The 21,146-nt window shown below is 48.1% G+C and overlaps 1 protein-coding gene across 2 annotated transcripts in view; it reads left to right on the forward strand.

The window, feature by feature from the left end:
* Positions 1 to 5,538: 5,538 nt before the first annotated feature.
* The window catches only part of LOC147661202 (serine/threonine-protein kinase Nek1-like), a 1,124,062-nt gene continuing 1,108,454 nt past the window's right edge, over positions 5,539 to 21,146 (forward strand). The window contains exon 1 of one of the 2 annotated variants that reach the window (XM_086951243.1): positions 5,539 to 5,849. In XM_086951243.1, coding sequence (XP_086807369.1) covers positions 5,733 to 5,849 — 117 coding nt within the window. In that variant the 5' untranslated portion in view covers positions 5,539 to 5,732. The remainder of the gene's footprint in view (positions 5,850 to 21,146) is intronic. The other variant, XM_086951242.1, reaches the window with a different exon arrangement.

Consider the following 21,146-nt stretch of genomic DNA (forward strand, 5'->3'; position numbering starts at 1 on the left):
CGGCCGCAATTTATGACTTGGGTTCAGAACCATAAACCTAGTTTTAGCCGCATTAATTTCTAATCCCCTATCAGTTCAAAAGGCCACGAATGAATCGAGGATCCTCTGTATCCCCATTGGGGTTTTGGACAGCAGCAGGGTGTCGTCTGCAAACATGATTGCTGGCACCCTGCTACCGTTCAATTTGGGGGCGTCAGTGTATTCAGTGGCATTTAGGTGGGCGATCACCCCGTTGAGAAAGAGGCAGAACAGGGTTGGTGCCAGCACACAACCCTGTCTAACCCCTCGGTCAACGGGGAATCTATCCGTCAGAGCCCCGGATCTCCCGCACCTCACTCGAGCGTACTTATTGTGGTGTAATCTCTGCAAGATTATCAGGATATCCGGGGGAACGCCCATCTCAGCCAAGACGCTCCAAAGTTTCATACAGCCCATGGCGTTTGGGTTGATACTTGGTCAGTAATTTTTGGAGATATTTTGGTTCTTTACCTTGGGCAATGCGGTGAGTCATGCACATTGTTTTGAAAACAACGCGCTCCCGTATGGGCAGCCAATGGAGTGTAGCTGAGGCACGTTTTCCTGAGGACTTTCTGGACAGGTTAAGTGCCAATCTAGCAGCTGCGTTCTGCACGCATTGCAGACGATGGAGACCTTTTTTACTCAGGCCTATGTACAGTGAGTTGCTGTAGTCAAGATGAGGGGTTACAAGGGTATGTATTAAAGTTTTCCTACTAGTTGCAGGGAGAGAGTCCAGGGTCTTACGCAGAGTCTTAAGGATGCCGTAGCATTTATCTGCAATCCCTCTAGTGTGGTGTTCGAAAGACAGAGTTGAGTCTAATCGATCCCTAAGTTTTTCACCTGCTCTGAGGGCTTTGGAATGGCGCCGAGTTGTGGTGGCCACCATGCCGACGACCAGATGGATGGAGTTTTCCCCAACACGAGAAGCTCCGTTTTATTCGCATTGAGGCGCAGACAGTTGGTATTCATCCATCCAGCTAGATCACTAAGACATGCCGAAAAGCTAGCCGAGGCTTCCTCGGGCGGCCGAGAGAGTGTCACTACTAGCTGAATGTCATCCGCGATTGACACTATCTCGACTCCATAAGCCTCAACTATCTTGGCCAGGGGTGCCATATAAAGATTGAATAACGTAGGGCTCAGGATTGAGCCCTGCGGTACCCCGTGCCTGAGTGATCGTACTCCTGATTTAAAAGGTGGGCAATGGACTTGGAATTGCCTATTTGCCAGGAACGTGTGCATCCATTCGTGAGCCAAGCCCTCAATTCCAGCCTCGCTACGACGAGAGAGCAGTAGGGGGTGTGAGACAGTATCATATGCTGCGCTCAGATCTAATAGGAGGAGCGCAGCTGTCATCCCCTCATCTACTCTACCTCTTAATAGCTTGGTGGAAAAAAGAAGAGCTGATTCAGTAGAATGATATGCTCTGAACCCTGACTGTGAGGGGTGGAAATAATTACCCTCTTCTAAGTGTTTATTCAGCTGAGCATTAACTATCTTTTCCACCACCTTGGCACAGAAGGGCAGAAGCGATATAGGGCGATAGTTATCTAGCTGGGTTACACTGAGGTTGGCCTTTTTCTTGATAGGAATGACCTGCGCTGTTTTCCAGTCTTGTGGTACGTGGCTCGTCTGGAAAGATAATTTAGCCATATGGCTTATGTGATTTACAAGAAGTTCAGCCTGATTCCTGAAGATCTTGGGACGAGCTACGTTTTTAGGAGAGCCCAATTGAATACTGCAGATAATTCTCAGCAACTCAGTGTTATCTGGCACTGTAAAATGGTTGAGGCGACAAGTGTTTGTCAGCTCAACAATAGTGGCGTGGTCTGTGATTAACCATCCGTTACCTCCGGAAAGGTTTTTTATATATTCTCAACTTTTGGTACAAAAAAGTCCGCAATTGCTTCACAAGTTGCTGTAGAGTGCATATCTGGAGCTTTAGTCCTCTCAGATGAAGTAAGTTCCTTGTAGATAACAAAGAGTTCCTTGGCAGAATGGTCGGCCGATTCAATTCTTTTATATAGAAAGTTTCTTTTGGCTATTCTGATCCTCCTATGATAATTTTTTATGCTATTTTTATATTCGAGTTTGGCTGTTTCTTCATATTTACTGCGCCAGATGCGCTCTAACTTTTTGCACTTCGATTTGATAGCTTTTAAGTCAACGTCAAACCATTGTGCCGACTTAGAGCACCTTACTGGCGCCTTGGTTGTCCATGGTGCGGCTGCATCCAGCGCTCTTGTTAGCTAATTCGCGTAATCCTTCCAGGCTTCCTCTACACTTTCTTTCAATGGGGGGTTACCTGCCTTAAGGGTGAGCTCTAAATCAGCTTGCTTAAGTTTTCCCCATTGTCTGCGCTTAGATGGCGTCGGCTTGATTCGTGGGGGTTGTTTAGGCCCTCCTGGGATAGTGAACTTGATCAAAAAGTGGTCCGACCATAGTACCTGAATAGGAGGTTGGACCACCATTCCCTCCCAGTTAGCAAAGATCGGATCAAGGAGGTGTCCCGCCTTATGGGTAGATCTCTGGGATTGTAGTTTAAGATTAAACATTTCTAAGGATGCAATTAATCCTCCGGCCTCCCTATTATTTTCATCTTCAAGATGGAGGTTTAGGTCCCCTGGGATAAGAAGCTTATTATAACGCAGTGCTGGTTGCGCAATTACCTCTGTCAGACTGTCTATAAAATGTGTAGATCCTCCAGGCGGGCGATAGATTAGATAGCCATTGATGGTTATGTTAGGCCTATATTTGATTGCGAAGAAAGCAGCCTCACTATCCTTAATCGTAACTGCTTCCAGCGTGCATGTCAATTCAAGTTTATGAATGATGGCAATACCCCCTCCCCTCTGTTTGTCTCGGTCCAATTTTAGTATGCCATAATCTTGGGGTAGAGCCTCCAAAATATCCGGGGTGGACTCCTCATCTAGCCACGTCTCAGTCAGAAAGAGTACTTCTGGTTGTTGTTCTATTAAAAGATCGAATATTTCAAGTTTATGTTTCCTAAGCGATCGACAATTGATCTGGAACATAGTCAGAGACTCCATCACCTAAATGCAGCAGAAAACAGTGGGTGAGTCCCCACCCCACAAGTTAGTAATTCACTGATTAGTATGCTTGTTGCATATGGTTACCAGTGCACCCCATATTAGGGGCCTCAGCACTGTGGAGTACATTCAGGGCATAGTCAACCCCTAATTAGAAAGGCAAAACTTAACACACAGGCCACCATCGGTTCATCACAAAGAACTGGGGTTAAAGAAGAGAACAGTAGTTCCCAACTGGGCACTAGGGGTACGCTGATAAATTGGCAAATGGCAGTGAGTGTGGGTGAAGATAACTGAAAGTTGTGGACCACAACCGATAATTTATGAACACAGATACTTAAGACACTTTGAGGCTTCCTTCTGCACCCAGACAGCAGGGCTAGTTATCCCCCAGGAAGTATCGGCACAGTTAGATCACAAAGCTTCATCAGAAACTAGCATGGGGCTGGCCCCCACCCCATAGCTTAGAAATTCACCTGGGTGGCTATGACCTCACCTCACTGGGGACATTGCACGCTAATGAAGTTTGCCTTAGGTAAAACCAGCAATTCATGGGGCACTGGGAGATATGGCATACCCCTGATGCGGTTTGGTGAGATCATCCGCACAGGGTATGGCTTGAAGCCATGTCCACGGAGGCCATCGAACAATTCAACAGAAGGGTAAATGAAGCCATGTGCAAGCTCACCAAGCAGAAGGGCTTGGTTTAAATGAAATTCAGAATCAAATAAAATAAGATGGGCTTGGTTAAATAGGGCGTGGCCTCATTAGTTCAAACACCACAGGGCACTCTGACAGGGACGGGGTACACCTGCCAGAGGTGGATAGGGATGTGGTCTGGCTAAAAGGACTAGCAACTGCAGGTTGCTGGAGGTTATGGATCTGCCATGGTTGGGAGCCCCGGATGAGTGTGGCCACATCCAGGGCGTTGGCGGAGTTACAGGCCGATCCGGAGGGCACAACAGGGGTGCCCTATGCCAAACCCCAGGAGTCTTTACTGCGGGACCCTGGATGAAAACGTCGGCGTCCCGCTAGTCCTTCGGGAGGTTGTAAGCCTGAGCAACCGGGGGCTTGTATTGCGACGCTCCGGCCCTAAAAATACATGAGTAAGGTCATGGACTGGAAGTCCACGGTAATTAACGGGGCTAAATACCCCAGGTAGATGGTAGCACCTATTGGATTGACCAAGGTGCCGTTTGGCTCATAATGCGTTCAGGGAAGCTTAGGTCAGTCACCGCATCCTGCCTTTGGCTCGTCCGTAAATTAACCCACCACGTTGGCATACTTCTTGTATGAAATAAACCTGCAGCAAATTGTTTTCCAACAAACCTGTTTTTGTAGGATTATTTATTGCAGTCCGTGCTATGTTCATCAAGCGTGGGGAGGGTTGCCTATATCGGCATTAATGCAAGCGCGCTGTGCTTATGATGGTAATACATTTTTAAAAAATTAACATAAACACAGATTAATTTAAATGCAAGGCTAAGATAATGATTAAGGCTTTTGTTCCGAAAGCAGTCAGAAACAGAAAAAGAAGTGCAAAAGTGTACCAAAATAGACAGAGGGGGAATAACACGTCACATGGCCAGTCACCAGGGAAAGAGACCACCAACCAAAAGGAGGGACAAATGCAAAATTTAGACACTGAAAGGAAGGGGATTTAGACAGTCACACAAAGGAGCTAATGGGGAGTGAGGGGTGTAATTAATGTCCCTTGAGGAGATTCAGCATGCCTCGCAGATAGGCTCGACCTAAAAATGTATATTTGCATTTCCGATATCCGCTCCTGCAGCAGCACTGCACTTGCAAGTTTCATGCATGCCAATAGACCCGATGCAGGCCGCAACAGACGTTAATGGGAATATAATTTGTTTTAAAGTTTCCCACTTACCTCTTTCAAAATGTTGGCATGTAAGTAAAGGGGACCCTCTTTACTTCCAAAACGATGCAACAGTGAAACACTTCCAAATAGTAAAGGCACCCATTTTTGAAAATGGAGAAATATTTAGCACATTTGTACGACGTTTGTTACACGATTTACGTACCAAATATGGCAATGTTTCTGTTTAGGGTTGGCACCTGAGCAGTATTTTACTATTTTGGCAGCTATATTTACATCTATGCCAGTAATTACCATGAACATTCAACAGAACCCGGTATTTTTACCTTTCGGAACATATTCTTAAAAACACGTGAATACATCATTTCGCAACTAAATGTGTCTGAATGATTTCTAAATGATTACGCAAAATAAAACATTGAAGTAAAAAATGATTTTACGGATATGTGGTTTCTACGTACTAGTTTCTAGAACTTACATATCCAAAATACGAACAGATGACCGGTAATTCCCAGTATTATGTTATTTTTGTGCGTCCTGAACTTTTCAATAAAGTATGAAAAAAATGTCTCCCCACGTCGCTTGTGTTGTGTTAGTCCGTCTTCTAGTTCTTTGAACGTCGCAAGTTCCGGCGGCCGCTGCTCAGCAACCGATACACAGAGAGAGTGGCTTGGGCCGAGGATGTGCTGCTGCTGCCTGTGTGCCTGGAGCGTTCCATTGTGCGCCACTGCTGGGGAGAGGCTGTGACCCTTCAACGCCCCTCGCGCATGAACGCGTCCTGAGTACCGTAGACTGCAGCACCTGGTTATAGGGATGCCCTAACCATGGACAAGTACAACCGGGTGGCCAAAATCGGGCAGGGCTCCTTCGGCACCGCTATCCTAGTGACCTCCAGGGAGGACGGGCGTCACTATGTCATCAAAGAGATCAGCATCGCGCGGGTGAGTGCTGTCCAGTACTACTTGTGCATATACTGTATGTAGCTTTAAGATTGTTTCTATTAGACCCTGCACCGAAACCACATGTGCGCCAAACATTGCTTTAAAAACACCAAGTACTCACTACAATACATCACCTAGCAGACTACCCTCTGCGCTCACTCAGCACTATTAGTTCTGGCGTACAGCACCTCGCGTTGCCTCGCTGCCCTGAGTACAGCTTCTCCTGCACAAGTGCACAGTCTCCATCCTACCCTGCACTACAGCATCATTTTCCGCGCAGAACAGCCTTCATATGCCCACAGCATGGCCCCTATTGCAAAGCATCGCTTGCTCCGTAACACGCCCTGCCCAGCTGAGACCAAGGATGGAAATCTATTGCAAAAGTGAAACTCCGATGGTCTAGAGCTGTCCGTTTTGAGATCTGTGGTAACTAAATTGTCTTGAGTGCAATGTGAACTGACGTAGTATAATGTAAAACTTAAATTAAGAACTACAAAATGATATAGCCAAACGAAATGAACTAGCAATTACATTCTTAATCGATATGGGTGATTATGAATTTAATTGCTTGTTAATTTCTTATGGTTTTATCCACTCTGTTTAAACGATTGATAAACTGAAGTTTAAACAGAGTGGGTAAACCATAAGAACATCGTGTGGCTAGTTAAAAGGTATTTTACGAGAAGCAGTGAACTTCAGTTTGAGAAGCGGTAAATAAAAAAAGTTACAAGATCTGCGTCATTCGTTGTCGCAAAACTTTACAAAAACATCTTCATTGTCACAATGTTGTAGACTTGGTGGACCATGTGAATGTGCTATATGCTTCTGAAAGACCAAGGGAAGGAGAAACAAAATCCTACTCCTGGAAGATTTCCATGTTCACTGGATATGGATGTGAAAATAATTGCTAATGCTCTCGAGAGTGGCAGGGCCTAAAGGTTTCCACATAGATAACATGAATTGAAGGCAGTTTATGTGGGCATTGTTGCTACCTGTATGCCATACAGAATTTTCCAATGTCTCTAATCCCAAGCCTTGTAAGGAATTTCATAACAGTCATTCACATGTGCTGTACTTTTTGCCGTGCCAACCGTCTCTTCAAAGTCCTGGGATTAGCAAAGACGTACTTATCTAAGGCTTTGTACAGGGGGTTGGCAAAACGTCAACACTAATGGCAATGGCTTTTCTGAACCTGCGTTAACATATTAAAAATTATTTACATTCATGCACTTGCACCTTCCAATTATTGTTGCCCATATTATGCCAGGAACTAAAACTATTAATCCATGGCCAGCATAGGCTGGGCATCCGCATGGAATTCCTGCTCACCGCACATCATAAAGTGCCACCATAATGCAGGGGCCTGCTATATAGCATATGAGGGGACCATGGATGCTTACAGTTTTTCAAGATTAACCACCAATGTACAATGAATGTCTGCAATAGAGCAAGAATTAACACCATAATGCCAGACACATCATTGTACCATTGATGCCCATAATATTGAAGGATTTACCACCATTGTACCAGAGCCATTATTATGCCAGGTTTGGCACCCTGACCTGGAGTATTTATTTATTAACTGTACAATTAATTAAAATCATTAGAGTAAAACACATTAAAAAGAGAAAGAGATAAAAGACACAATAAAAGTGTTGGAGCATAAGATGGAATTTGATTGATATGCCCCTCCCACCCCGCGCCCTCCGGTTCAGCCTGGTCATTGTCATTATAATATGTCTTTGCTCAGGTTTCTGGGCCCCCCTGTGTGCCATGGGAATTGTCTACATTCCCACTGTCTATTATCCGTTCTCCTTGGCCTTCAGGAAAAAGCCATAGTATGGTACAGTCTCACTTAAACGGGTTAAAGGGTGCAAGGGCTCAATGTTTGTTGGGCGCCAGGCTGCTTTCTCCCCCTGGCTTTGCCGTACTCGTCTTCATGGCTTGGTTGTGTTCATTAGCAGCCTTTAGAGCGATCCTAATCTTCTGTGTTTGGCACGTTTGTGCTACGGATACCCAAATATGCCAGGAATTACCATTATGATCCTATGACCACCATTGGCCATGGCTGGGTTTGAATAAGCATGGAGAAGGATATTATTCTAGAACGTGTTTGTCTGTTTGGTTATTTAGTTCCGGTTGAAAGGGTACAGGTATGGAAAGTCACAGGGCAGTTCCAGTCCACCTAATAGTCTTAAGCATGGCTGATCAATATTTCTAGAGCTTTTCTTTTTTCTATTCTGAATTGACTTGGACTCAATTTAATTCTGGGTATGGAGCCTTGGAGGGTTTCTGCATAAAAAGGCGGCTCTCTCAACTACTTTACTTCTAAAGTTAGGGATCTGTACCTAACTTAACACAATGGGTTTCAGTAGGTGAGGGAGAATACTTACTCTTTCACAGTTTCGGTTCCCTACCCAGAGGTTAGCCTGGTTAAAAGGATACTTTTGTTGTGTCCCTTTAATTCAAGTAATAGGTATAGTGGGGTCTGTCTCATCTGAGCTGCAGAGATTAGGACTTTCAACTGTCTTGAAAGATTTGCTATCCACTATACCCCAGTTTTCTTTCCCCTTTACACCTATACTATACGCGAAAGGATGCTGTGGTTCTTGATTACCTCCATAATATATCCCCACTACATTCACATCCGTAGTTTAGGGTTTTCCTATATGGGGAAAGAAGCGGACAATATGCGAATACTTCCTAAAATATTTTTTTTTCTTAAATTAAATTTTATTGAAAAAACATAAAATCGAAGCACATTTCGCATCGTAAGGCAATTACATACACAAATCATAATAAAGCTCCCGGACACATCAAGACAATACAGAAATTCAAGGGCACAAATGAAAGCATGCTCTCTGACAATTAAACAATACAGAAAGAAACAAAAACTTAAAATAAGACCTACACTAATTCAAGAAGCAATCCTGATCAATTTGGGTCATTATGCACAATTCGCGACCTTGCCAGGTCATGTCTGCTGTGGGAGAACTGCAGATCTCCCCCCTATATCTATTCAATTTACCCCATTTCTAATCCCACTTCTTAGGGCATCCTCTGAGTTTATAAACTGTTTTTTCAGTGACCATAACCCTATCCGTTTCTGCAGACCACCCCACCACCAGTAGACGGTCAGGGGAACCCCATTTTATTGCAATGGATCGTTTAATGAGGAGACAGCCGAGGGCCAGCCACTGGTGTTCTAACTCAGTTAAATCTGTGGCCTCCCATACGTTAAGGAGCCCTCCCAGAGGGGTCAGCAGAATCTGCTTACCTGGTGCCTCCTCCATTTTCTTGAAGGCCTTAGTCCACAAGAGCTGAACCATGGGGCAGTCCCACAGGGTATGATAGAAGGTACCTGTTAGTCCACAGCCCCGTAGGCATAAGTCATTCGGGCGCCTTCCGAGTCTTGCCAGTAGGGGACCAGACATGTATGCCCTATGAAGGATTTTAAGTTGTAGCAGGCGGAGACGGTGACTAATAGCTGACTCGCGCGGAGACATCAGCGCCGTACGCCAATCTTCCTCATCCAGAGGTTCCACATCTCCCTCCCACTTTTCACGCAGGGCCTGGAAAGAGTCAGGTAAGTTATTACAGATCTTGCGGTATGTGCAGGAAATAGCCTTTGACAAAAGGGGTTCAGAGAGTAGCCTGTCTTCGAGGGGTGATGCCTCTGGGAGGTAAGGGAGATCGGGCACTGCTGTCTGAATGGTGTGTTAGATCTGAAGGTACCGAAAGGCCTCCTCCTGAGTAAGAGCATGTTTCTCCTGCGGCTCCGGAAAGGAGAGAAGCCTTCCTTTGTGTAACATGTCCCCTAGGGTGGATATGCCAATGGTGTCCCATTTGTCAAACCCCAGGTGGAAACACAGGGAGCCAAGGGCTTGAGGACCTGAGAGGAGTGGCTTTGGTAAGTCTGTCGGACCATCCCAGACTCTTTGTGGCCCGGTGCCACAGGGCTGCCGTCTGGCGCATCGGTCCGATATTGCGGTAACGAACTGGTTTATAAAGGGCCCCCAGATAGCCTTCACGTCCTGTTCGATACCTCTCCAGATAAAAAGCCGGGTTTGTGGGTGGTCCATGGACACAAGAATTGACCGCCACCAGTTGGGATGCCCAATAATACAAGTGCATATCTGGCAGGGCAATGCCACCATCGTACCAACCCTTAGTGAGTTTACGGAGAGCAATGCGGGAAGCCCTTCCGTCCCACAATAACGGGCGCATTTCTCCCTCCAGCGTGATAAAAAATAACTCCGCAATAGGAAATGGCCAGTTCTGAAACGCGTATAAAAAACGTGGGAGGGCCAACATCTTGAACAAGTATTTTCCAAAATTTGTGACAACATGGAATAAGCTGTTAATGGAGGATGACGGGGACGTCATGTATACCAAGATGTCATCTGCATACAGGGAGATTTTGTCTGTAACGTCATCATTCCATTTGAGTCCCCGTATGGAAACATCAGAGCGAACCCAGTGAGCTAGCGGTTCCAGGGTGAGGGCAAACAACAGTGGCGACAAGGGGCAGCCCTGTCTAGTTCCTCTGTGCAGCGGAAAATGTCTGGAGGTATGGTTATTGACTCGCACCTGTCCCAATAGGTCGGTGCATAGCAATCTGACCCATGTATAAATTTAGGGCCAAAACCGAATCGCTCCAAAACTGCAAAAAGGTACGGCCACTCAATCGAATCGAATGCCATCGTGGCGTCAAGGGAAAGGATAGCGACTTCCTCCTCTATATATGGCATTCTACTCAGCACGTTATTTACTCTTCGGAGGTTCAAGGCCGTATTACGATCAGGGTCGAAATCCCGACTGGGCGGCGTGTATTAGTGATGGGAGGACTGTGAGGAGTCTAGTAGCTAGGAGTTTAGCCAGGACCTTAGCCTCTGAGCTAATCAACGAAATTGGCCTATATGAGCCACAGTCTGTAGCTGGTTTATTCGGCTTGGGAAGAACTACGATGGAGGCCAGTCTTTGGTCTTGTGGAAAAACGCCTTTCTCCCGGCTCTCCTCAAACATTTGTTTCAGGTGGGGGGTTATATCTAGGGCTGTGGCCTTCAAAAACTCAATGGGAATGCCATTAGGGCCGATGGCCTTACCGGATTTAATTGCAAATATGGCGTTCTTGACTTTATCAATTGTGAGTTTAGCGTCCAGTACCTCTCTCTCCTCTACCGAAATGGTGGGCAGTTGCATCTCGTCCAGGAGCAGCCGAGATTCCTCGGCAGTATATTGCACCTTGGCCGTATAGACCTACTCAAGGTGATCGGCAAAGGTTTCGGCCACTTCCTGGGGGTCTGTGTCTCAGGAACCATCTGACCGGAGAAGCAGGGGGACCCATCTTGATACTTGATCTCTACGTTCCAACCATGCCAGCTTTTTGCCAGCTCTATCCCCTAATTCATAGATCCGGTGGCGGGTATGAAGGAGCCGAGCCTGTGACCGCTCCGAAGCTAGTGACCTAAACTCCTGCTGCTTTGTCAGGAGTAGGTGGGCTGTATCCTACGAGGGATCAACATTGTGAGCAGATTCAAGGTGTAGCAGGTCAGTTTCGGCCTGCGTTACCTGGTCATTATATTTACGTACATAGCCAATTTTGAGCGACAGGGCCCTGCCTTTGAGAACTGCTTTAAAGGCCTCCCATATCGTAATAGCAGAGGACACTGAGCTTACGTTCTCAGAAAAGTAAAGTTCCGTCTGCTCTATGAGGTAGTCTTTAATATCTGGAACTCTCAGAATCCACGGGTTGATAACAATCAGTCTGCGGGAAAGTTGTTGGTGATAGGTAAGGTCAATACTGAGGGGAGAATGATCTGATATTCCGCGGGGAAGCCCCTTTATGTTCCGAAGATATCCCACATCCGTCACTGGGCTGAGAAAATAGTAAATTCGGGACATACTCTTATGGGCATTCGAATAGTGAGTGTAGTGGGGAGTGGCTGGGTGCTGTAGTCGCCAAAGATCCTCAAGTCCCATCGCTTGTGCGAAGTCTGATAGGTCTGAACTCGGCTTGTGGGAACGCCTCTGTGGGTGTCTGTCCAGTTGATCATTCATGGTGAGGTTAAAGTCACTCCCTATTACCAACGTTCCCTGGGGAAGTTCTACATTTTTTTTGCCTAGGACTCGCAGTGCCTCACTAACCAATGCTGGCGGTAGGTATGCGGAAATTATATTCAAGTTTCTGCCCTCCCAAATCGCCTCCAGGACTGCGAACCTCCCCAACGGGTCAGCCCATGTGTTCGTGAGTGAAAGTGCCAGAGTTTTCTTAACAAGGATCCCTGTCCCACGGGAGCCAGAGGTAAAACCTGCATGAACCAGTAATTTATAACCTCCCTGCTGAAGTGCCCGACAACAGTTACCCACTAAGTGTGTCTCCTGTAAGAGGACCAGATCTGGAGCATGCCGCCTAATAAATTGGAGGACCACTCCTCTTTTTACTTTGTTACCCAGACCGTTGACATTCCACGTCATTATTGTCAATTTATGATTAAGGAGGTCTGGCATAGTGAAGGTGAGGGTAAAAGCGGAGCGAAGAAGTGGGTTGCTCATATCCCACCCCTTTGGACCGTGCCAGGATCGACATGTGGAAGAAATATCTTGACCAAGAAGCTTCGATACTACAGTGTGCTTCATTCTTAAACAAAAAACCAACAATTAAAAAAACCCATAGTAGTTGCTCCCCTCCCTGCTTCCCTGCCCGCGGATTTAAAACTATCCACACCCCAACTAGGCATTGTGCCTGTCGCCCTCCCAATCATTGATGGGGTACCTGGTGAGCCGTTGATGCCTCTCGCCTGAGACCAACATTATCCATGAATAGATAAGACTCATAACAAAAACATAACCCAGTGCATTTCAACTTATTACGAAGCACACTGTTCAGTCAGTCACTGCGGGCTGGTCTGAGCCGGAGGAAGAGCTCGCGGAAATAGGAAACATGTTTCCGAATGGCAGTCCGTAGCCCATGGCGAGAATCCCACCAAGAGCTTCAATATGGACAAACAACTTCTCGGCATTATTGCAGGTTAATTCTAGAGCGGATGAGAGATCTCATTGTTCGACGTTGTTGGTGTCAGTGAACAGTTCCTGACTCTCCGGCGGAAGGTTGTGATTTGGGTGGTAGTTCGGGGCACTGCGATCTTTCGGAGATTTTCCCACCTGATGCCAGCCCTCCAGCCAGTCCCAGACTTCACTCGGAGACATGAAAAACCAGGCTTTACCATCCAACTTTACACGCAGCTTTGCAGGAAAGAGCATAGAGTATTTTATGTTTCTGTCCCGCAGGGCCTTTTTAACTTCCAGAAAACTGCGTTGCCGTGCCTGCACCTTCATCGTAAAGTCCGGGAAAATAGTGATGCGGGTATTCTCCAAGTGTAAAGGCGGCCCAGACCGAGCCGTTTGGAGGATGGTGTCTCGATCCCGAAAGTTGAAGACCCTCGCGATGATGGGGCGAGGGGGGACCCCCCGGCTTCGGTTTCCCTCCCGGGATTCTGTGTGCCCGCTCAATTGAGAAGTAACTGGAGAGATGTTTTGGCTGGTGGTCTTTCAAGACCAAGTCCTAAACAAAAAGATCTGCTGCCGGCTCCTCCAGCCGTTCCGGAACCCCGAAGATACGGATGTTATTCCGTCTCTCCCGCCCTTCATAGTCATCCAGAAGGTCACCCATTTGTCGCTGTTGTTTCTGGAGTTGGGCCACCTGTTGCTGAAGGGTGGAAGTATCTTCCATGAGGGCTGCGGTTTTGATCTCGGCATCTTTAACCTTGGTGTCCATCTTACAGAGGTCTGCCCGTAGTAGGGTAACCTCTATGTTTACAGAGTCTATACGGGTTTCGAGGAAGGACCGGACCCCAACTTCCTAAATTTTTAACGTTGGAGTCCAGTTTGTCAAAGATTGTTTTGTGGAAACGGTCTTTCTTGTAGGATTTCTCGGTCCTAAAATCTTACTTTTGCTGCTGGCGTCCAACCCTAATCATGATTTGATGAGTATCACTCCTGAACCAGATACATTACCCTAGCTCGTGCTCCTGCTGGGGCTGTAATGTTTCTGATGACAACAGCACTTTCATAAGCACAGTCTAGGCCACCACCGAATCACAGGTGCTAATACCCATTTCTGTATAGGTACAGGCATAGCCTCCATGAGTTGTGCTAAGATGTTTATCACGTATTGCTTTTTTGTTAGTGTGAATTTATTTGTTACAGCATCCTTCTACAGTAAAAAAAGTTGACAAAGAGTTTAGGGTTTTACTGGAAGTTTCAAAACATCAGATGATATTTCCACACTGTACCCCATTCTTCCCAGGATTGTTTTTGATGCAATTACAACTATTGTTGCCATCCGGTTTGGCGGACTGATAAGCAAGCTGCATCTCCCCAGTAAATATGTGACTACATAATACGCCCACCTCCCCTTGACTAGCCAGTATTCATGTGTATACTTTCATTAGTTTTAAAAAGAAAGCGGAATACTCACCTGGGTTAAATCTCTTTATGACAGAAAAGGGTACACCTGATCGGATGCAATGGTATCTGTTTTTTGGATTATCATCCACTGGCGTCTTTCTTGAGCTGCAGTGTGTTGGGCCTATTACATTAGTTAATGTTAATGAGGTTTTATAAGTGCACGCACACCCTCTTAGAAGGCTCTCAGAGAAACAGGTTAATATGGAAAGGAGAACGTTTTTTGATTTTCCCGAAGCTAAGGAGGGTAGTTGGAGGTTAGGATGTTTAGATAAAGAGCATTCCCGGATTTGGTGCCAGGTAGGAGAATGGCCTGCTTTCCATGATACATTTGTGAATACTACAGACTTCTAAGAGGGAGATTAGCCGAGCTGAGGTTCCTCAATAGGGTGAAAGGTTGGATGCACTACTTTAAAAGGTGCTGATCAGCAGAGTAAACTACCCTATGAACAAGACATCCAGCTTTGAATTGGACTCTTGAAGCAATAGTGAGCCAGTTGAGATGACGTAACAGAGGAGTAGCTCTGGAAAAACAGGGAGCTGAGAGGTATTGTGGCAATGCATGTGGAGCCCCACAGGTACTTGACGCATTTGTCCTGCTGGTAGGCCATCACAGTAGCAGGACTATGGTATGTGGAGAACCATGGCTGACAAGCTTGTATACTCACCCTGATGAAATCGCTATCAAAATCTGAGGCAATGATACACGGTGGCCAGTCGTAACTATTAGGTTTTAATATGAACAACTGTTTTTAATGATGCACCATGCATCCTACATTATTTAAATCAATTGGTTGTCTTAGACACATTTTAAACCACAAAAGACCATGACCTGAATGTCTTTATCAACAGTGGATCGGTACAAATTGACGCAGCCTAGCCACATTGAGTAGGGTATTAGCCGAGAGAACAGGACACTACCTGTGAGGATCATTGAGGTAGAAACAAATTAGGCACACAGAATTCCCTATTGGTTGCAGGCAGAGGTATATGCCTGTGATGATAAACTCTGATCACTTTGGTGAAACTTCATAGTCACCCTTGGTTGCTTCCGTGAGTTGTTTCCTATTCTTTTAAAAAAAAATGAGAATAGCATTACCCTCTGTGCTCTGCCTTAAAATACTCACCAGTAGTAGAACGTTGAGCTTAATGTAAGGTGAGTGTAGTCCCTGTGGTGTTTCTACAAGCTCTAAAGGGGTCATGACTGCTTTCAGACATTCACAGAGGTCATAGGTAGAGTGTGGAAGTGAGGAAGCATTAAGGGGAGGGTGCATTTTTGGGCACAAAACAAATGAGTAGATAATTAAAGGCTAAAGTTTAATGGTGCAAGAAAAGAGTCTCTTCCCTATCATTCTTTCACCACTTAGACCTCTTCTCCCAACTGTTGTTCAGTGTGTTGGGAATCTAGGTGTCAATGAAAGATAACAAAGCCCCCAAGCCGGATGGGTACACAGCCACCTTTTACAAGACCTTCCTAGAGCAGCTGAAACCTACCATGAAGAGGGTCTATGACCACTGTGCGGATAGGGGGATGGTCTCACAATCTATGTCGGAAGCCAACATAATAGTCATCCCAAAGGAGGATAAGGACCGTCTATCAACCAAGAACTACAGACCCATATCCCTTATTAATGTGGATTGCAAAATATACGCAAAAATCCTAGCAGCCTGACTAGATTCCATCCTACCCAACCTAATAAGCAACTCCAAGGTGGGTTTCCTAAGGACCGGATGTCTAATGACAACACTAGACTTCTCTGCCACATACTGGAGCACACTGCCACAAAAGCAGAGCCAGCAGTAGCTATTACCCTTGATGCCAAGAAGGCCTTTAATAGAGTTTCATGGACCTTCCTGGAGCAATGCATGCAATCTTTCAATTTAGGAGAAGGATATATACGGAAGGTAATGGCCCTGTATGGGGATCCAAAAGCCCGTATTGTTATTAACGGGTCACTCTCCGAACCCCTTACGCTACAACGCGGCACAAGACAGGGTTGCCCACTGTCCCCCTTGCTATTTTTGCTGGCATTCGAACCCCTGATTTGTGACATCAAGGTAAACACGAAAATAAAAGGGTTCGATATTAATGGCGTTGAAATAAAACTTGCTGCATATGCGGATGACATTCTATTTGTAACGGAGCAATCGAAGACCTCAATTGAGGCCCTGCTGGACACCATAGGTAAATACTCCGGACACTCAGGATACAAGCTCAACAGGGATAAATCAGAATGCAAGCCCTTGAATATCCACTGCATGAGGGACATCTTAGGGGGATCAGGCCTAGCCTGGCAAACGGGGTTTATCAAATATCTAGGTATACACTTTGAAAGCGACCTCATGAGCACACTAGGCCACAACGAGAAACTGTTGCTAGAAAAGATTATAAAAAAACTCTTGGAGGCCTGGTCCCCGACATTCATAACGTGGTGGGGAAGAATTGAAACGATCAAAATGATGCTCCCATTACTACTCACAGATGACTTCCACTGTAAGGTAGACATCCTGATCACTAAATTCCTGTGGCGAGAGAAGAAAGCAAAGATAAGCATAAAAAAACAAAGATTGGAGAAAAAACTTGGAGGGGTAAACCTAGCAGACTTCAGAATATATCAAACAGCATTTCTGGCAAAGCAGGGGGTCTTACTGGATATTACCTCCTAATTGATACACACCGGTATGGCTACAAGTCAAGAGAGGCATACGGAACAATTTAAACCCAATGTTGATGTTAACAGCTAATAAGCATTTTCACGCCTCCAGGTCAATTTTTAAAAACTCAAAAATGTTGGGGGCGTGGCTTGGCCGGCAGCAATGGTGGCTGTGTATTGAGCTCGCTCCGGCCAGCCCGATATTTATCCTGGCAATATATCCTGCCCTGAGTGCTTACAACTCACTGCCCGGGGTGTAGAAACCTGCCGCTGCTGATTGCTGGCACTGGAGACCGGCGGGGGCTCCCGGAGGGCTGCGAGGCGCTTTAGGGAAGAGCGGGCGGCCTGTGCTCCCGCGATTTCGGAAACAGGGCCTCGATTGACTGGCCAGGCCGACGCGGGGGACCCTGGTCCGGCGGGCGAGACCCGATTTGCCGGCTCGGGTGAAGCGCCTCGCTTGGGAGAGCCTGGACTGGCGAGAGACAGTGCCCCCCTGGGTGGAGGCAGTAGCAGTGGGACTTCCTGGGGCTGGGAGGTGCCGCAGAAGCACAGACCCGGGCTGCTGACCGGCCCCGGAGAGACGGCAGCCATTTTTGATGCCCCGAGTTGCTGGCTCTGACCCGGGCAGCGCACCCATTAGGCCTGGCTGAGCGTGGGGAGCGGCGCTGTTGATCCTACGCGGCGTTGCTGTGGGCCCCTGTCCTGGCGAAGTGAAAGCAGTTCCGGTCGAGTGCGGACGGCGCCGAGGTGTTGCAGGAGGGGACGGCGGCCATCTTTCCTAGCGCTGTGAAAGGTCTGCTGCACCACTGTGGACGTCGCGGGCCAGCAGGTCCCTGCCACGTGAGTGAGACATTTGCTGTGGGGGGAAAAGTCCTGGTCTGGGGCCCACCTCGTGAGGGTATCTATCATTTATGTAATGCTTTGGTCTTATGTCTGTGCGCGGTAGGGAGGGACGGCTAGGCCTTGGTTCCTTGCATATAGTGAGCAGGAATGTGCGTGGGTTGCTAGACAAAGTGAAGAAGGGAGCTGTTCTCCGGCACGCTAAGAGGGCGGGGCGGATATCCTACTCCTTCAGGAGACACATTTGCTGGGAACAAAGATACTATGCCTCCAACGGTTTGGGTACACACAGGCATATCACTCATGCTTCACTAGGGGCTCGAGGGGGGTGGCCATCCTGATTCACCGTAGGGTTTCCTATGTACATGGGCGACTCTGGACGGACACACAGGGCAGATATGTCTTCGTGCAGAACAGGATAGGGGGTGACATGGTGACTCTGGGTAGTGTCTATGCCCCGCCACCTTTACAGTGGCCCCTGGTTGAGAAGCTTATGTCCCTCTGGGGTGACATGCCCGATACCCTCTCCGTACTGGGTCGGGGACTGGAACGATGTGATGGACTTGAGTAGTGACAGATGGCGTGGTGGGGTGGCCACTAGGAGGGGGGGAAGTGGGAGGTTCTACCACTAAACTGCACGCCCTGGCGACAGGACTGGACTGGACGGACACATGGTGATACATGCATGGCTCGGGGATGGAGTACACGTATTTCTCTGCTGTACATGACTTGTTCTCTAGACTCGATTATATATTTGTTCCACGGGGACTGACCTCTAGAATTATATCGGTGGACATCCTGCCGAGGGCCTTGTCTGACCACTCACCAGTTGCTCTCACTTTTAATGTAGGTCTGGCCAGGCAGCCGTTTAGATGGCGTTTGTTGGGGTGGCACCTGGCGCAAGAAAACTATATGGCACACATGACCCTGGAATTGGATCGGTATCTAGAGTCCAATGTAGGCTCAGTTGACTCTCAGACTAGTGTTTGGGAGGCCCTCAAACCCACTATGCGTGGCGTGGATATTTCTTGGTGTGCGGCTGCCCGTAGGGAACGGCGGAACGAGCTTGTGCGCCATGAGGCGGAGCTGGAGGGTTTAGAGCGCAGTTGTCGGGAGGCGGACGGGGGCCCGGGCAGGCAACGATTGCTCCTGGCCCAGCAGCAGTACACTGCGGTGCTGATGGACGAGGTGCGCCAGGCTTGGCTGACCACTCGTAGTCGGGTATACCAGTGGGGAGATAAATCGTGTAAAATGCTACACCACCTATGTCGGGGCACACTACATGCCCAGCCGCTGCCTCGGATAGTGGACCCCGGGGGCAGGCCTATACTGGAACCCCCGGCGATTGCGGAGAGCTTTGCTCTCTACTACGAGGAGCTATATGCGCCGCGGGATAGCTTACCGGCCGATGTGGTCCAGCGATTTATCGACGACCTACCCCAGCAGGCGGTGTCTGACGAAGTGCGGGATCTGCTGGATGGACCGCTGACCGATGACGAGATAGGTACGGCTCTGGGTGAGTTGAATCCTGGTAAGGCGCCGGGACCAAACGGTTTCCCCTGCGAGTTTTTTCGGCGATTTTTCGTTCAGTTGGGCCCACGGCTCTGGCCGGTGATAAAGGAGGCGCGTGAGGGGGAAGTGCTCCCGGCGGATTGGCGTCATGCAGAAGTGGTGGTCGAAGCCGGGCCTGCCTCCAAAGAGCCATGCGTCCTACAGCCCAATATCCTTGTTAAACACCGAAGCCAAGGTCCTCGCCAAAGTCCTAGCCAATCGTCTTAAGCCTCACATCACGGAGTTAGTCCATCCAGATCAGGCAGGCTTTATGCCCCAGAGGGCTACCCGCCATAATATCCGGCGAGCCCATGTTGCTGTCTCCTCATGGAGGACCCTGGGGGAGCCGGCGGCGCTATTCCTTGCCGATATGGACCGCGCCTTTGACTTCCTGAGCTGGGTCTACTTGTTCGCCCTACTACAATGCCTCAACCTCGGTCCGCGCTTCTTGGCGTATGTGCAGCTCCTTTACACTGACCTCACTGCCTCGGTGCGTGTTGGGGGGGCGATATCGCGCCCCTTCGTGGTTAGACGAGGGACGCGACAGGGCTGCCCCCTGTCTCCCTACCTGTTCGCGCTCGCTATGGAGCCTCTCGCAGCGTGAGTGCGTGTAGACGCCCAGCTGAAGGGATTCCGATGGTCGGTGGGCCTTGCTGACAAAATAGCGCTTTACGCAGATGATGTGTTGTTCTTCCTCACTGACTTAGATCGCTTGGGCCGCGGCTGCTGCGCATTCTCCAAATTTTCGGTGAAACCTCGGGCCTCTATATGAATCCTGCAAAGTCAACGCTGTGGGTACTTGGCGGGACGGGACGGGTCAGGGAGTGGGCCTCTGGCCTCCAGATTGCGTCGGCAGGAGTGAAATACCTGGGGGTGTTCCTGTCAGAGGAGGCAGTGGCCTCCTGGGAGCACAACTTAACTCCTGTCTGGGACCGTGCACGTGAGGACATAAAGGTGTGGTCCCGCATGCCATTGTCCATTTATCGCAGATCAGCCATCTTTAAGATGGTAGCCCTCCCTCGCATAGTGTACCAGCTACAAAACCACTCCTATCGGATTCCGCCGCGCTGGTTCCAATTGGTTAATTCGGCACTGAGTGGGTTCCTGTGGGAGGGTGGTGTCGCGCGAGTGGTATTGCGGACCTGCTTCCGCTCAATTTACATGGGGGGGGGGACTGGCCACGTCAGACGTTCTCTCATACTATCAGGCTGCGCATCTACTGGTCCTGAACGACTGGTGGTATGGGGACAGGGCGGACCCTGCATATGCAGTTGAAAGATTTCTTATGGGCTCGGCTTCGGTCTACATGCTATTGTATTCGGCCGCTCTCTGACTCTGTCTTCCCCCAGCACTCAGGTAATATTCTATATTTGGCGGCAGGCACTACGCCAAATGGGTTGGTGGAACCTGCTTACCCAGGAAACTCCTTTGTGGCATAATGGTCGCCTGCCCCACCTGTCCGCGCTCCCGGGCTTCTGTGGATGGGACGCTATTGGTATCTCCTCATTGGGAGATGTGATGTCAGGTTGCTCCCTGAAGTCGTTCCAAGACCTACAGGAGGAGTTTGCGATGCCCCGTTCCCAATTTTATAAATATTTGCAATTCTGTCATGCCCTGACGCCCTATCTGGCTGCCCTGGAACAGCTCCCTGACTTTAGCCCGGTGGAAGCTAAATTATTTATGGGTGAGTTACCAGACAAGAAGCTCTCGCGCATCTATCAGACACTGACCCACCACTGCTCAACTGACTTAACTAGACTTAAGACTAAATGGGTGGAGGAAGTTG

The sequence above is a fragment of the Lissotriton vulgaris genome, unplaced genomic scaffold, assembly GCF_964263255.1.
Source record: "Lissotriton vulgaris unplaced genomic scaffold, aLisVul1.2 SCAFFOLD_228, whole genome shotgun sequence".
NCBI lineage: Eukaryota > Metazoa > Chordata > Amphibia > Caudata > Salamandridae > Lissotriton > Lissotriton vulgaris.